Genomic DNA, 18,580 nt, shown 5'->3' with positions numbered 1-18,580 from the left:
ACCTTGGGATATTTGTTAATGAAATAACCTAAAATATCCAACAAATATCTCAAGACAGTTCAGGAATAGGGGACGAAATAAAGTAAAACAGAGTTATTTTGGTTGCATTAAAGTTGTAATCCGTACGATTATTGTGTTTTTTTGTTTAGCTGGGACTTTATAAGAAACGACGATTGAATGTATTTACTTTATGCATGTGCTCCTCTATGTACTGTTTCCATTGTTGGTGGCAGGGTCCGCCTTCCCCGAAAAAAATGCTTGCTCATGTGCAGGAGGTGAGAGGCAGCGATTGTGAGTTGGATAAAGCAGACAATTCGTTGAATCTAATCTAGTCTAATCTGGTTTTGGGCAGTGGATTGCCACTCTAAGTATGTCGGAAAGGCCTCTGAGTACTTACTGACAAAGGAGGTTTCCCCCAGGTAGCCTCTGCGTTTCAATGTCACCTCCAGGAACTTGACGTCCTCATCCACCAGCAAGTACTCCTTCTCCAGGGAGATCCAAGCCCAGTTGAGCCGGAACGGCTGGGGATTTAGTTTGTTTCCACCTTGAAGCAAAAAAAGAAAAACACCTTTAAGCTCACCTCGAGGAGACCCCTCCATTAACTCGCACAATAGAACGGCCTATTTTGTTGCTGCGAGGAGTCACTGAGGCATCCCGCCACTCATATCTTGTTTGGACACCCGGAAGGGGGGAATAATGGCGTGAGCATTTTAATTGTGTAAAGGAGTAACACGATAGCTTAATGCCTGGGATTTTCTAAACCCCACTTCACCGGGGGCCCGAGTATCGCCTAGTTTCCTTCATTTCCTTCTCCTTTTGGGCAGTTTTAACTGTTGTCTTCTTTCAGAGGCTCCATAGAGTGAGATGGGTTTAATAATTTAATATTTATATTTATATTTATGATATAATATATAATATAAACAAGGCAAGAAATGAATCGCATATTGGCATAGATCAATGAGCGTATATTTAATTGTATTGTAATTTCAAGTTGAATTGTTGTTTTTTTTTAAATCGAAAGGTAAATTTTTCCCTTTCACTCTGAGTGTCTGCCCCACTTTTCACCCCAACATGACTCCACGCCTCATTACACTTTCAGCCTCTGTCTAATTAAGTGTACTTAAGGTTACAGGGGAGAACTTCCAGGGCATTGAGAGCATGGAGGCCTTTTAGGATTTAAGATGCTCAAAATGGTAACTTTCGGAGACTTTGATTATTCCCAAAATGGCAAAATCCACCCAGTGCACCTGGTACGTTGAAGTGCGATCGTAGTGTAAGATAAGAGATAAGATAAGATAAACCCTTATTAGTCCCACAACGGGGAAATTTATATTGTTACAGCAGCAAAACAGGGGACAGCAGGAAATAGAGAGCATATAAGGGTAAGCACTACAAACAATAGAAATATATAGAGAAACCACCATAAATAGGAATCAGAGTACTAAGAGTATTGCACATATTTTGACACATTTGTATTGTCTATAGTCTACGGTGTATAAGTTACATAAAAACAATATTTTTTTTTCAAGTGAAATTAACCAAATCTGCTTGCTTGTGACTTGAACTTGCTTCACTCATTGAAGAGCTCAGACTTTATTCATTAAAGTGAATAAAGTCTGATAGAGATCGTCATTTTTAATCACATGAATCACACATCTGAGAAAAAAAAAAAAAGAAACCCTCAATAATAAGCTGAAGGTTCAGAGTTTTTATCTGCGGCTACGGGTCCGACCCTGTTCCTAATCCATACTATCTCATGACTCGTGTAATCCTTCAAACGAAAGCCGTCAACCCCCCTTGCACTCGGTTCCCTGACATGGCTGCTTGCGGTTCCTTGACATGGAAGCTCGGGCAGGGGAGCTCCGCCGAGGGTGAGGAGCTTGGGATGAGGTCTTTTTTTTTTTTCTTTCTTTTTTTTTTTTTAAACAAATGTTGCCAAAAGTCCACGTTTATTATCCTTTGTTCAGGCACGCGCGGTCACCTGTGGCTCTTGGGGCGAGCGGCAAGAGGCTCCGTGGTCCTTTGGATTAGGGAGGTTAGGGAGGGCTGTTTTGCGTGGCTGGTCACAGTGACAGAGGCCTCGCTCGAAGCGGCCTGGAATAATCATATTCCACCATCCGTCAAGAAATTCTGTAAGCAAGCACCAAACAGTGACCCGATACCTTGTTGAAGGTTATAATGCCATCACTGAAACAGGTGGAATTTAAGAGTACCGGGGAAAAACAAATTCTCTAGGGAAGAAAAGCAAACCGCATCGGCGCGCCCACACAATGTGCCGGCATAGCGCTCGGTTTTCACTTATAGATGCGATCCGTGTTTTCTTCTGCTTTGCGATCGTGAAGAATGACAACACTGGGGGGGTTTGAGGGTGTGTCTTCACAGCGGCGCGATGGGGCCTCTTCCTCAACCCACATGCCGACTAATTGGAGTCTGAGCCGGACCGAGACTCAACAAGGCCACCGGGACTCATACGACACAGAGTGATACCATTATGATAATCCATCATCATGCTACACATACGGGTTGATTGAATCCATTTTCAGTGGCTGTCGGTTGTGTGTGTCAATACACACACACACACACACACACACACACACACACACACACACACATACAGACCTACTCTCCCAGCCAGGCAAGCCTCCTGCCTCTTTTGGCCAGCCTCAAATTCTTTCTGGCATAAGCGATCACCATGGTAATGGCCGGTCCCGGTGTGTGTTTAAATGTCCCTATTTATTCTTCAGTCCGACTGTATCTTTACGTATGATAATATAAATAAATAATATAAATGTCTCACATCGGTTGGGTTGACGATCCGCTGCGCTGGCTGGAAATGCGCTTATTCCAACCGGACGCGGAGTCAAACAACCCGAAATGAGCACAGCTATCAAATTCTTTAAGTGTGCGGGGTGGGGGCGCGCCCCCTCCCCTTTGTTTGGAGCCGATACAAGGGAAGCTTAGCACGTGGCTATCATCGAGGATTATCTAATGAACACGGCACGGACATGAAAGAGCCCTCTGTTTCAGCAGGCACCAGTCTGTCAGGTTCTGATTTCTGCACGCTGCAATTTGTTAAACATGGAGCACCCTTTTTTTTCTTGTAATTATGCCCGGGACACACAGCTCTGTTATTGTTCGTTGGCGACTACAGGGTATATTGTCCTGATTAATGGAGTCTTTATTAAAATCTCAATCAGCGTGAATTTAATTTCAACCCCCTGAAGAGGAAATCCGTAAGATTATTTTGTAAAAAAAATAAAAAATAAAAATCCATATTTGATATGTTATTTAGCTGGCACTCATCATGTGCTCCCCTATACGCTGCTCCCATTGTTGGTGGCGGGGTCCGCCTTTTCCCCAAAAGAACGCAAAGATCAAGTGAAAGGCGGTCGATATGGTTGAACGTTGACAAAAAAATCTGAAGAAGGCCTCCTTTCGACGAAAGAAATGGAAGACGAGGGCAAATCCGGATGTCAACATTTCTTTGCGGTTTTGATTGGAATTATTTTTATGGATTTTCACTGAAAGTAAATAAATAAATCTTTATTGGTGGTATTGCTTAATAGTAAAAATGGAGTGTTTATTATATTTAAACATCATTAATGGCGACTGGAATTCCATCGTTTGGATTTATATTTCAGCACTACTCAGTGCTGTTGGTAGCACCCAACGCCACCTCGGGCATTTATTACGATTGCAACGTGTGACACGGCCACAGTTTGGTGACATCTGCCGCCCTGTAAGTCGTCTGTCGAACGGCTTTATGACACCGTCTGAACAGCAGGTGTTCCGTTCTTTGAGCGCGGGAGAATAATTGAGCTCATAAATTGCGGGTTTGTCTGTTTCGCACTACTTTTTGGTCCCATCTCCTCCGTACCTTCCCCGCTTATTTTCCTTCTGGGTTATTTTGACAGCACATGTCCTCTTGCTCTCACTCTCTCTCTACTTCTCCTCAGGAAGTCTTTCTTCTCGCCAGGACTTCAGATTACAGGGAGCGGAGTGACAGCTGCCGTGGATCTCGGCCCGTCCTCCTCCCGTGTCAGCTTTGTGGGAAGGACAACTGAGCAGCACAGCCGTCCGCAGCCTGGGTGGTCCCTGGCCCGCCTCCCCGCTTGCCTCCGCATTGTTCGTGGTGGGACACAAGAGCAATCTCCCTTCTCCAGCCCGTGCGTACACTGTCAAATGTTGGCAACCGACCTAAAGGTGTAACGCGGCGGGGGTTGCCAGGTTTTCTCGTCCGCCTTTCTCTCGACATGAGCGTCCGAGCACGGGAGAAAATGTTCTCGCTCGGTCCTTACGCCGTAAAACCGAGGGCGTTTTTTTTGTCCTTTTACAGTATTTTAAGACCTCGAGGCTTGAGTCCACAGAAGCAGACGACCCACTGATTGTTCAGAGGCCTATCCGACACCGAGACCAAATTTACGATCTTATTTATTACGATCTTTACGACAAACATTTGGGCCGGACATCAACCCCCCTTGTACCGAGGCTCAGATTTCCCCAAGCCGCCCAAACTGACCTCAGCAATAAGTTCTTTGCAGATGAAAAGTTTTATGGGGGCCGCTTATATGTTTTCAGCCCCATAATAAATTTTCCAAAGTGTGATTGATTCTTATCATCACAGACGTGTGTCTTATTTATTACGCTACCCCATATAAACTTTTAAGATATTCAACAGCTTCAGGTCGACTCGTCTCTCGGTTGGGAAAAATGAAATAAAATGGAAATTTCACCAAAAAATAAAGTTCGCATTCATCATGTCAAACCCCTCTCGAGGTTAGTACCTTGGATAGGAGTTTGCCAGGCCACAACAGTTTTGCACATTTTTGGAAAAGGCGTGTTCAAATTCCATTAAATTAGTAATAAACTACTGGTGCATACTGTTTGTGACATACAGCAGCTCATGCAAAGAGATCATACGACATTTACAGGAGGAACATCCAGGGTTTCCCAGAAAAGGTCAGGTCAGGTCAGGTCACCAGAAAAGGTTATATTGCCACTAGAAATGTTTTGAAGGCAAGGATGTCATCAAGATGATGCACCAAGGGAAGCAGGGTTTCCCTGAAATTAAATGACATCCCACATTCAGTTTGAGCAGATAACAACAAAACCTATATAGTATACCCTCAGAAAGATGCCAAGGTGCTTTACTGGCCCAGTCAGGCCAGTAACACCATAGATAGATGCAGTGGGTGACGAGGACTGAAGTTGGGAGGGAGACTCTGACGTCCGACTGCATGATGCAAGAAGCAGCAACCTGCTAAGAATATTCCCACTGAGTGACAAGAATGAGGGCCTCCTTTATTACATTTCCTCATTAATCATTCCATAAATATAAACACTTGCGATGTTAAATTCAGGTTTGGTATGTCCGCTATTTGAAGATCACAGGAGTTGCATCTCGGCCACCAACTAGTGAATATTTTCATGTGATCTCAAAGGTATCATTATTATTATTATTATTATTATTATTATTATTATTATTATTATTATTATTATTATTATTATTATTATTATTATTATTGTGATTATTATTATTATTATTTTATTATTATCAAAACTACCTTTTTTTTAATAATTCCTTAAATATGAAGTCTCCTCTTCTATCTATTCCAAAGACTCTAAAGAATGGCGTCGCTCTGCAAGTATTAATCGCAGCTTCTGGAAAACAGCATGTGCTGTAATCTACATGTCACAGCGTCGGGATCGCAGACATGATGATATCTGCAGGATGCTGCAAATCACAATGTGACACGGCCTCTTCTCGCCCCCAGTGGGGCGTCGCAGGCGCTCGAATCTTGAAATCTAATAACGCGGCAAATGCAGCACTGGGAATTCGAGGCCGTCGCCAAACTTTGGATTGTGGAGAGATATGGGGCTGGGGTTCAGGAGGAGAGTGAGTCTCAGAGACAGAGACAAGGCAGACGGAGGGGGACCTTGGTGGGCACCGCTGTTCAGGCGCCATTTGCAGCACAGAAATGAGGGCTTAAAAAAATTAAAGCTGTGGTGGTGAAGGGGACATTCTAAAAGGCTTACTGCTGATTAAGGATCTTTGACATTACACAGTTTTTTAGGGCACCATGGGTACTCCCAGTGGTGCAAAGTAAAAGAAAAAAAAACTCTAAATGGCTTTTGATGAATAGATTTAGGCTGAAAATGTACAAAACGGGGAGCTAAACGAGAGTAAAACGAGAAAATAACTTATTGATTAAAAGATAAAAAGAGGAAAGGATAAGAATAGACAGTGTAATCATACATCTTACCTTTCCACTCATCTTACCATATAGCGAACATAAGTCAGGGAGAGAGAGAGAGAGAGAGAGAGAGAGAGAGAGAGAGGGAGAGAGAGAGAGAGAGAGAGAGAGCGAGAGAGAGAGAGAGGGAGAGAGAGGGATGGAGAGAGAGAGGGAGAGAGAGAGAGAGGGAGAGAGAGAGAGAGATGAAGAGAGAGAGAGAATTAGGTGATCCAGGTGCAAAGTCAGGATTTGGGAAAACCATGGACGAAAAAAGAAGAAAGAGAAACGGAGAGGGAATACACATACAGACATACACACCAAAAAACGGTGGAACGCTCAAAGGGGGGAGGGGGGGGGCGAGAGAGAGGGGAGAGCAGGGCGAGGAGGTTTCGGCTTCCTCCAGACACGGGGGGGGCCCCAGCGTTGGCACCATGAGACAGTAAATCTCACTACCACCGATGACACGGGTGGCGGGTGGGAACCGGACAAAATTAAGGAAGTACCGCAGCTGTGACCGAGCTCGGGCACCCACAGCGCGCACACACACACGTGCACACACACACACGCACACGCACGCACGCACGCACACACACACACACACACACACACACACACACACACACACACTGGAGAGTATATAAAGTAGTCCTTCTCGTAATGGATGAACATGAATCTGAATAATACGTGTGGAATGTGATGAAAAATGTGTGCACTACTGGGCGGTTTCGCGGACACAGATGGGGCCTAATCTTAGACAAAATCTCCCTTTTAATCGGAACCAAAATGGCCTTCCTCAGTCGTGACAAAAGTTTAAACTAGTCTCGGTTGAAAAAAATTGCAGATTTTGCAAGATTGCAAGATTTGCGAGATTAGAGCTAATCTAGGGCTGAGTGAAGGCTTGAATGAAAGCTGGGCAGAGGCAGGTTTCTCTTTGTATTATTGGATGTGGCCTCCAGGTCGACCTTGGCAATAGAGGAAATTAATTATCTGGACTTAGACTCTTTTTTAAGTCCTGATTCAGATTAAAACCTGTCTGTGAAACCGCCCCTGTATCCTTTAGTCCTTCTTCTCAAATATTTTTCTCTTTCGAACTGTTTTTGAAAATTCTGTCGTTTCTCTATCCGTCCCCTCGCTGGGGAGCCTTATTGTACAAGCAAGCCTCGTCCCATCGGCAGGTTATCGGCCCATCTTAGATTGGGTTGGATTTCCGCGGAGCTGGGAGGTGAGATGACGGTGGGCTTTTGAAAGGGGATCCAAATGGAGCATTCCCTCACACACACACACACACACACACACGCACGCACACACGCGCACGCACACACGCGCACGCACACACACACACACACACACACACACACACACACGCACACACACACACACGCACACACACACCTGTCTGCTAGGGATCCCACTCCGCTCCACTTCCAGGACCTGCTCGTTCTGTGGCCCTGGAGTCTGGAGTCTCTGAGGAAGTGCATTCCGCCACCGTCTCTGAATGATCACATAACAGGGTCTACATTCCCCCCCGGGGCTGGAAAGGTATCTTGTTGCTATTTGAAAAATACAGAGACCAATTCAGCCTGATCTGAGTATAGGGCCACTGTTCTCCCCCTCCCTCTCTCTCCTCCCCATAAGTTTATCAGTATGGTTTGATTACAATTGGGGCGAAACCTAAGACTGTGCAGACTGCACCTAAGCTCAGTCAGGATGGTGGAGGGTCTCATGGACACCGGGGGACTCAAGAGCTCTGAGGACCCCACACTTCCCTCATCACGCTCCTTCCTTATCTCATCCCCATCTCACACAGCACAGATAGAAAAGGAAGGGCGCTCTTTGGAGGACTCAACCAGCCCGACGCTCGTTCAGAGCCTCCACTTGTAGCCCGCGGCATGGCGGCGCCCATTTCTGATGGACACGATTACATTTGAGTCGCAGAACACTTGTTGAAACAAGTATTTTTTGGTTAAATTAGTTTCACACGTTTTAAAGAGCTGCTGGCCTGGTCTCTGAAGTGATTGGGTGGCTATTACGCTAATCTATCTATCTATCTATCTATCTATCTATCTATCTATCTATCTATCTATCTATCTATCTATCTATCTATCTATCTATCTATCTATCTATCTATCTATCTGTCTATCTATCTATCTATCTATCTATCTATCTATCTATCTATCTATCTATCTATCTATCTATCTATCTATCTATCTATCTATCTGTCTATCTATCTATCTGTCTGTCTGTCTGTTTCTCTGTCAGTCTGTCTGTCCATCTGTCTATCTATCTTTCTGTCTGTCTGTCTGTCTGTCTGTCTGTCTGTCTGTCTGTCTATCTATCTATCTGTCTGTCTATCTAAGAATACGTCGATTTTTATCATTATTTGTTCCACCATTTATTCAATCATGCGATTTATTATCGATCTATGATATTTATTTATTTTGTATCCTAACTGCTTGACCTGTGGCTGATTTATTGACGTGAGGAGCATTCCTGCCGCCATGCCTCTGAAACAGGGTGAAAAGTTAAACAGCCGATCCGCGGTTCTTCCCTCTGGCCCACCCGACAAGACACAGCCATACTGTGGCTTTCTTCTGCGGGACTGGAATGCCAGCGCCGACTACCGAGGCCGAGTCCTCTCCCTGACGCTCGGAATGAAGCCGAGCGTCCATTCTTGACCCCGTGACCATCAACGGTTACGACAGCCGAGCTGAGGCTCCTTGGCAATTAAGACTCGCCGCAAACACATTGGGTTTTTATAGTGTTTTTTTTATTACACCCGTAAATCCAGCGGTTGGGTTTTGACAATCTCAGCTCTACACACATAAGGGGAGGCACTGTTGCACAGCCACTATAAGTCAGTGAGCCTCATTTAATGTGCTTCAACTGCTAACCAAAGGGGTGTACTATATGTCTGCGGTGAATCATACGATCCCACACGTCGAGTGGGTCTGGAGTCATACATGTTGGTATGAGCTGTCTGCAGGAAAGACAATCTTGCTATGGGGAAGACTAGACCCGAGGTTCTGTGTATTTGTGTGTCAGCGCGTTTGAGTGTGCATGTCTCCGAGCATGCGCGCGCGTGCGTGTGTGTGTGTGTGTGTGTGTGTGTGTGTGTGTGTGTGTGTGTGTGTGTGTGTGTGTGTGTGTTTGTTTGTATGAACAAGCCTGACCCACTTGCAGGACAAGACCACTGTACCACTGACCACATTGTAGCAGCAGGTACCTTTTATAGGCTTCTAAGCCCTCCAGGCAGCTGCTTCTGAAGCGTTGCTTGGGTTGACGCTTAAGCCAGTTCATGGTGGACATACGCATATACATAGATAAAAAGCTCAGTCTAAATAAGCTAGTATAATTAATGATGTCACTTTTTGGACAGTCTGTACTGTGTAATGAATATTAACGTTGTGCTTACACATGTCTTTGACAAAATACATTGGGAGAAATATACGTGACTGGATTGGATAGTATTTATAATATTTATTATCCATCCCTCACTTTCCATTTACCTCAAGTACCATGAAAATTACATGAAATCTTCCCCCGTTGCTAAGTTTATTTCTCCAATGGCAAGGAAAAATCACATTCACTGCTGACAAAGGAATAATCGACAGGCTGAGGGCTCTGTGAACTATACTTCAGTTTGAAAAGCTGAGTGTCAATGTATTTGTTTTTTTCCATAAAAGTAAAAAAAAGAAGGTGTCTCCAGTCGTACAAATGTTTCCGATTTTGTGGATAACCAGGATAAGCCACGAATCCTCACCCCCTGCGCGAACATCCCGCCCGCTCTCTTCTTTCAAGAAGACGAGCTGACCATTAGATCTCTCTGTGCTTGTCCCAGCACGTCCTGTCCAGCCTGACACAACAATGGCCCGCACCACTTAGCCCCCGCTTCAACACTCCACGTCGGTTATTCGACAGCTGGCTCAAATTGCTTTTCGTTTGATCCTTGTCCCGAATGTTGGTTTGCATTTGTTTGCCTGTGAGAGAGAGTCTGTGTGGCGTGGGTATGAGAACGCTTTTTTTTTGTTGATGTGAGTCAAAGAGCGCAAAACAATTTCAAAAGTTGCCGTTCAAGAAGACAGGCTGCGCATTCGCTCACACGTGCGCTTATCTTATGTGCGTGAACCCGGTTGCAGCCCTCTTCTTGTGCCCTTTATACGTGAACCATGATCAGCGGGGAACAAAACCCTCCTGCCGCGCACCTGGCGGAGCTGAGCCGCCTGTGAAGCTTAAACAAAGTGGGACGGCAAACGGAGTCAAGTGTTCCGAGCTAACAGAGGCCCTTGTCTTCACATCCTCCGCTCGGACGGCGTTTCGGGGACGTAAGGTCAAACCAACGTCGAAGAGAAAGATTTATGTCTTACGCAAATACAGGGCCTCACATGGGCGGCATCAAATGAGCAAACTAGTTTACAGACAGATAAACGCAAATAAGAAAATATTATACGACGGTACTTTTCGCCTTCTTTACTTCCAGTCCGAGCAGAGATTTACCACCTCCTGAAGAAAATGTACGAGGAGGACTTCACTTCGGCCCCAACCTTCCGCACCTCTCTCTCATTATCAGGTCTGAATGACGTGATAATGATATTGCCGCTTGCTCGACGCGCAGTCCAGCATAATTATAGACCGGGCTTTCGCTGCCGCACGGATCGCAATTACAGCTCCCAGAATCTGTTTAGTATTTACAGCTCGTGTTAAAATAGCGACGCATGCCCCACCTGCTCCACTTTATTGTTCAGGTTTTGAATCTTTAAGCTCACTTATATTATTACTTCTGAGGTACTTATATACTGTACCATGCACGTCAGAAAATCTGAAATCACACACCAAAGATACTACCAGACACCAAATGCTGAGAAGCTCAAAAGATATTGACATATTATCTTGTGTTTTTGACCTATTTGTGATTGCACTGAAGGTGGCAAGTGGGGCTCATATGTCATCTGACCAAAAGTGCATTTCCAATGAATATAAATACACACAAATTTAAAGCCCAGTGAGTGGAAAGTCAATACATCATGATATGGTGAAAATTATGTCTCAACAATCTAAACAAACTAAAACTGAAACGATCAATGTTTTTTTCCTCCCTATTTACTGTACGCCTATAATTGTCACCACAGAAAGCAAACTAAATACAAATAACTACATTTGATTAAATGCAATAGGCTTGAAAACAACGAGACGCGTCATCGTCTTAATAATTTAAGGCAACAAAAAATAAATTCCATGAGAGCAACAACAAAAAAAAATATGTATTGCAAAACCTTTACACATAATTTGACCCTTCCATATTTGGTTTCACTGTGTCAGATCAAACGGACACAGACGGATGGAAAAAAGTGAAGGAACAAAAGTGAAATGTACCCTCAGGAAAAGCACCCTATTGTCCAATAACAATAAAGTTTAAAGCCTTATTCACATGATAGTTTCACCTCTTTCTCTCTCCACACCCATGGTCAGAATGTGTCCCAGATCTCCCCTTTTGACCCCTTTCTTTTAAACCCGCTCTCCTTTCCAGTGAGCTGAAAAGCGATGCGGGGGCACTATGCACGCTGTCAGTCATGGCCAACTGCCTTAAGTCTTTGTGATGCAAACATTTAGGTGATTGACAGAGCAGGACGATTTCATTTTAAGGAGCCCTTAAAGACAGATAAAAAGCATGCCCACGGGCATATGATCCCTGAGTAATGTTCCTTCCACGGTATCAGATAAGAATATGAATGGTTCCTACCGTTGTCTTCAACAGTGAAGTAAAAGATGTCACTTGTGGCATTGGTCCCATCCAACAGCACGTAACAGATCTTCATGTCATCAATATCAGCTGACAGTAAAAAAAAACATTGGGTGAGTGAGTGGAAGGGGAACACAAGGTTAGTGACTTAGGTAGTTGAGAAGATTATCACACTTGTTGAGCTTTAGGTACCGCCCTCAGGCTTCCATTTAAATGATACCACTGGCAAAGTACCTGCTTGTTTCATGATTTGTGCTTTACATTCCAGGTAAGAAGAGCAAAGGTGAAATAAGCAAGATAACAAATAGGCATCATGATACGATGATGATGATTAGGCATTAAAATGATGGAAATAATTGCTCAATCAAAATAGTTGATTTCATTTTTTTATCCTTCTTTTTTTATTTCTTTGAATAGGCACAGGTTAATGTTTGTTTGACTATCTTTTTTTCTTGCACCTATTGGGTTCGCTTATGTGATGTTATCTCACCTTGAGAGAAAGTCTTGATGCTGTCATTTCCCACTGCAGTGTTTATGATGAAGCCATGCAGAGGAGCCTCGGACACTGTGTACTTCAGCACCTTACGGGAACTGTCTCTGTCCTCAGACCTCAGGGCCTTGCTGGTTATCATGAAGCCCAGGTGGCCTGTGTGAAGAACTCTCAGTGAGGCGGCGGCCTTGTTGACCAATATTTGGGGGACGCCATTGTCCACAGTGCTGATGTGAATTGTCATCATCTGTGGCTTGCGTGTCTCATAGACAGTGTCCGGGAAGACGTAGAAATCAGTATGTGTCCCGTCTGTGACAGTGAAGGAGAAGCTGTCCTCGTTTGTCTCGGTGCCATCGTGCTTATAGGTGATGAGGTTTTCATTCAGGTCTTGCTTGGTAAAGCTAGTTATTGATTGGGTGTTGTTGAAAAGGAGCTGTCCATGCACTGGCACCTGGGTTACAATGAAGCGCAGCAGATTGTCTGGGGTGTCCCGATCCTCTGCTGTCAACTCAAATGGTGTGATGAGTTTGGTTTCTCCCTCTCCTAAAACCAACTTGTTAATGGTCAGGACAGGTTTCTTATTATCTACATCGGTAATGGACACTCTAAAGGTACGGAAGACAGGGTTGTAACCATCTGTGACCTCAAACTCAAAGCTGTCCATCTTCATCTCATCATCTGAGGTGTGGATGTAGTAGATCTTATTTCCAGCGAGCTGCAGTTGGGTAAAGGTGGAGATAGGAACACCTGGATGGTCACTGCTCTCCAGATGGCCTCTGCTGGGGGCCCGTGTGATGCTAAAGCTGAGGTATTCATCTGGACTATTAATATCTGTTGTGCTGAGCAGATCAGTGGTCAGAGTTACTCTGCCTCCTTCTTTGAGAGTTACACCTTTATTAATAACATCTGGGAAAATCATGTCAATGCTTCCTATGTTGATGTAGAAGTAGCGGTCAATAAGCGGGTTGATGCCATCTGTGACATCAAACTTCAACAGGTCACGAATTCCCTCTTGGCCTGTATGCACGTACTGGATGAGCTGTTTGTCTACTTCGTCCTGTGTGAAGTTCATCCCGAGAGTGATATTGCCAATAACGTCTCCAAACTTGGTAATGCGCTGAAGATAACCTTGGCTAGGTCCATAACGCACAACATAGGTTAGTTGTTTGTCTTCAGAGTCAAGGTCTGTGGCCTTCAAAACCTTGTTGCTGATTATTTTTGTTTCTCCAATCTCAACTTCAAGTCCATCATTAATGGCCATTCTAGGTGTCTCGTCATCAACAGGAATAACCATTATCAGAACTTTTTTCTCAACTGTGTTTTTCCCATCAGAAACCCTTATTACAAAACTGTCCTCTTTGGTCTCTGAGTCATCATGTTCATACACAATGTTGGATGCCTCTTTAATCTGTTCTAGGTTGAACTTGTCCACAGGGATTGTGCCAGTGCTAAGCTGCTGAACTATTGTACCATGCTTTGGATTTGTAATGATTTCAAACTCCAGCTCATCTCCAGGAATATCTGAATCGGCTGCATTTAGGATTGGTGTGTCAATAACCAGACTCATGCCTTCCATAACCACAAACTCACGAATGAAAATCTCTGGCTTTTCATCATTAGCAGGGATAATGACAATCGGGAAGAAATGCCGTTCAGAGAAATTAATACCATCTGAACAGCGGAACGTAAACCGATCCTCAACAGGTTCCACACCTTTGTGGATACTCTGGACATAGTAGATATGACCAAGGCTAATATCTTTGACGCTGAAGGCAGTGATGGCTGTGCCTGCCCGAGACTTCTCCGAACCTGGGGCTGGAGAGATATTCTCCACATAGCCGGATGTTGGCTGGACGATGATGGTGCACAGTATATCATCATTGTCTGTGTCAATGTCCTCGGTCTGTATGTGCTCCAGGGTAATAACATTCTTCTCTCCCTCCACTACCACAAACTGCTCTCCAACACTTACAATAGGTGGAATGCTGTCAACTGGAAGAATGGTAACATGAACTCTCACACCTTGGACCTTATTTCCACCAACTACCCATTGTTCTGACAAATCAGACAGAGTGAGGTTGAAGGAGTCATGTTCTTTGATGGGTCCAATTTCACCAGATGTGTGGGCATATACCACTACCCCATTAATTATATCCTGTTGAGTGAATCTTTCTGCCGGGGCGCCATTGACAAGGATCTCACCCAACCTGGGGGGCTCCTCCACAATGAAAGTCAACTTGAGGTCATCTGTATCTTCATCGCGGCCCTGAATGACATTGCTTGTGATTTCGGTTACTTCATTCTCTAGCACGTCAATAGAGGCTCCAAGCAGACCAGCTGGGAGCATAATAGTGGGACTTTCGTCATCAACAGGCTCGATAGCAACTTTAATGATGATAGGAACCTCATGGAAACCATCACTGACATCAATCTTGATAACATCACTGAGGGATTCTCCTCCACTGTGAATGTAGGATAGGCGCCCATTTGCTATGTCTTCTAGCACAAATGTCTCACCATTCGACAAGTCAATCCCTAAATACTGCAGCTGCCCATAGCTAGGAATTTGGGTCACGGTAAATACAATATTTTCATCATCTGTATCCTGGTCTTTGGCATGGAGCTCTTTTCCTGTTATAATATACATACTTTTTTCCAAAACGGTGAACCCAGTGTTGATAATAACAGGGGGTTTGTTGTCTACAGGCTGTAAGAAAATAGTGAAAAGTCCATCTTGTGAGTTGCCGGCAGTGTCTTCCACAACAAATGTGAATTGAACAACTTTTGGAGTGATGCCCAATTCCTGGTCTGGAGGCTTGTAAGCCACTTTATGGTGATTGACCTGTGCCTGTGTGAACTCAGTGATCACATTGTCAGGGTTGTCAGTCAGAACAATATCCCCCAGGGGGGCTGGGTTGTTCTCATCTGTGTCAGTAGGCGCCTTGATGATGGTGTATTTCAGGTCCCTGTCATCTGAATCCAAATCATTGTAAGACAAAAACTTATTTTTGAAGTGTGTAAGCTCATACTCCTGGACTGTCATGTGAAGAGTGGATCCTGGATTAAGCTCTGGGGTTATGTCATCAACAGGGTGAATTTTGATGGTGAATATGTGCTCCCCTGATTGGTTAGGAGGGTCATTATCATCTTGCGCCCGAAATCCTAACTGGTCAATCACAGTAGTGGTGCTATGGGGTCCAATGTGACGGTAGAAGAGCTTTCCATCCAGAATATCTTGCTGAAACCACTCAGTCACCACCTGCTCAAACATCTCATCTGTCTCACTGAACTTCCAAAGAGAGGGATCCGAGGGAAGCTCCACTTGCCTGAGAAGCAGCTCCCCTACAGTTGAATAAGGAACCTCAAGAATAAATTTAATGGTGGAGTCTTCTGAGTCAATATCGGTGGCACTCAAAATAAATGGGGAGATTTGCATGACTTCATTCTTGAAAAGCACCAGCCCAGTGTTAGCGTTTATAACAGGGGGCTCGTCATCAGTTGAGGCAATAGTGATAGGGAATAAAAACTCTACCTCATTGCTGCCATCAGTCATTCTAAAAATAATGTTGTCACTGTAAGTGTCACTGCCATCATGTTGGTACACCACAATACCAGAATCTAAATCAACCGGTGTGAAGAATTTTCTACGTGTGCCAAGCACAGTCAGTTCACCATGTTTTAAGCCATCAACAATCGTAATTCTCACATCTTCCAGGTTATCCTCATCACTGATCTCTAAATTCTGGGAGCTGGACAGGGCTCTGGACTGCCCCTCAAACAATAGCTGTCCTGTATTTTTGGTTGCTACAGGAGCCAAGGTATTCATAGGTTTGACCACAATCATAAAAGCAAAAGTATCAGACACAGCACCATCAGTGTCTACAATTTCAAACTCAAGCTGGAAAATTCTCTCAACATCTGAGTCTTCTGAGGGGGGCTTGTAGGCTATTTTAAGATCTTTAATATCTCTCTGGTAGAATGATGTAATAGGCAGGTTCTGATCATCTGTACTAATGATATAGCCCTGCTGATCTCCGAGAGGCGAAGTGATGTTGAAGATTAAATCATCTGGGTCTGATTCGACATCCTCGGCGGCCAGCATGTCACTCGTAATAGCTGTCATCACAAACTGATCAATCTCCATCATCATCATAGCAACAAAGCTGGGTTTAGGAGCCGTGTTCTCTGCTCCCTCTCGTATTCTGACCATCATCTGGAAATGCTCTTGCATAATGGCGTTTCCCTCCATGTCTTGCAGTTCCACCATCATAGGAATATAGTCTCTGTTTGGTGAATTAGTTTTAGCAGTGTGCTTGTAACGAATGCCTTGTTTAACAAACTCATCACAATCAACCATTTGGCCATTGGTAGAGTTGTTAAAAAGTGTGCCATACCTGGGGAGACCTCCGGCACCAACTAGAGTGGCGATCTTACACTGTGTCACACCGTCTTCATAGGAAAATTCCAGAGTCCTTTTGTCAATGGGATTGCTGTTTCCATGGAGCTTTTCTACTGTGATCGGCATATTCCTGGTGAGGATCTCCAGCTGATGGAACACCACCTCCATCTCCAGCATGAAGGGTACGATAACGGTGTCTGTTTGGGAGTCATAACGTAGCTGCAGCTTTACGCGGTCCTTGCTGGGACTCCGAGAGCCAAAATGAGTGTATTTCACTTCATCAGCTCCAAAGGCACAGGGAAACCTTTTCGGGGTCAGCATTCCAGGTTTCTGGGCAAGTGGGTCATTGTCCAGAACTGTGATCTGACAGCGGTCACCGGGCTGCACTTCTGTTACCAGGTCTTTGACAGGGTCCAAATACACAGACCTCCCAAAGGGAACTCGGATCCCATTGTTAGCAATGATAATATTGTCTTTATTTAGTCCAGATCTATGATGATAAAGGAAAGATGGGTCAAAGGGCTCTGCATCCACAGAGGAGAAGCAGAGCACCACCGAAACCAGAACAAGAAGGCAACTTAAAAGTGCTCGAGTTTTACAAGGTTGAGATTTTTGCAGACAACCAGCCATATCCTCTGCTAGTTGCCCTGCAATGTACTGCAGAGATCAATATAAATACACGCAGTCCTGTCCGCCAGAGAAAGTCAGATCAGCAACAAAAAGAGAAGTAAAAAAAAAAAGTTTGGGCCCCTGCCCCTCTTCTGTGCTCTATGTGCCTGTCCAGAGAGCCTCTCACAGTGTGGTGAGTGCTGCCGGGCTGTGCAGGTAATAATGAAACAGTAGACAGTGACAGCCACAGACTCCTCCCACCGTTAACTAAAGGAGAGAGCCTCCTGCCCCCATGGCTAAATTAAGAAAGACCATTGGACAGCCTGTTCATATGCTCGCCTCCAATCCACCCCCACCATTCCCTGACGGGGGAAAAAATAATCAGGATGCATAAGTTTTGTGGGAATGCATACAACACAGCAAGTTAATTCTTTGTGAAATGCAAACTAGTTTTGCACATTCATAACTTAATAACGGCCATATATTGAAATCCATTTGAAATGTAAGGTTTTCCAGTGTCTCAAGCATAGTGAACTTCCAAAGTGAGCTGTCAAATTCCATGGAAGCCGACATTTTTGAAGTTGAGGTCCTGCACTGTATGAAGCACTAGCGTTAGTGCCCTCTGTTGGATAACTGGATAAAACAAATTTAGATTTGAAGCATATATCTGCTTTTTTTATATGTACATATGCAGTACATGTATGTACTGTATATGTTAAAAAAAATACCTTTGACAATTCTGAAAATCTTGAAACAAATCTTGGAATTAAATAATATTTTTCATCAGTTGTCGCTTTACTATTCGGCTGGCTCTGAAAAAATACATCTTCAGCTATCTGAAAAGCAATAGGGTTTACTTTCTGTGAAATAAGTTCTTGAAAGACAACAGCACACTTTGATAAATGTTTCCTCCTTTTTGCGATGTAGATGTTTTGCATGAAAGCATGAAAAAGTTCTGCCAAGCAATTTAGAAGTCACTTTGAAGTCAGTGACTAGATCTCCTGCACGGTTATCACCCCGAGTATGAACAGAGGAGTCTTTGAGGAGAGCTCTGACCCACCTTAATGAGTCGTGCAACTTCTTATCATCCTTCCATCAGAATCCACAGT

At 44.2% G+C, this 18,580-nt stretch overlaps 1 protein-coding gene across 1 annotated transcript in view; it reads right to left on the bottom strand.

Annotated features, from left to right (window-relative positions):
- Positions 1-17,592, bottom strand: part of frem3 (Fras1 related extracellular matrix 3) — a 30,046-nt gene extending 12,454 nt beyond the window's left edge. Inside the window, exons 1-3 of the mRNA XM_079999324.1 lie at positions 12,464-17,592; positions 11,974-12,063; positions 398-544 (exon numbers count right to left, since the gene is read on the bottom strand). Of these exons, the coding sequence (XP_079855450.1) occupies positions 398-544; positions 11,974-12,063; positions 12,464-17,492 (5,266 nt within the window). The 5' untranslated portion in view covers positions 17,493-17,592. The remainder of the gene's footprint in view (positions 1-397; positions 545-11,973; positions 12,064-12,463) is intronic.
- Between the last annotated feature and the right edge of the window lie 988 nt (positions 17,593-18,580).

Source organism: Zeus faber (assembly GCF_960531495.2).
Source record: "Zeus faber genome assembly, chromosome: 4".
Lineage (NCBI taxonomy): Eukaryota > Metazoa > Chordata > Actinopteri > Zeiformes > Zeidae > Zeus > Zeus faber.
This window is presented reverse-complemented; position numbering and strand designations above follow the sequence as displayed.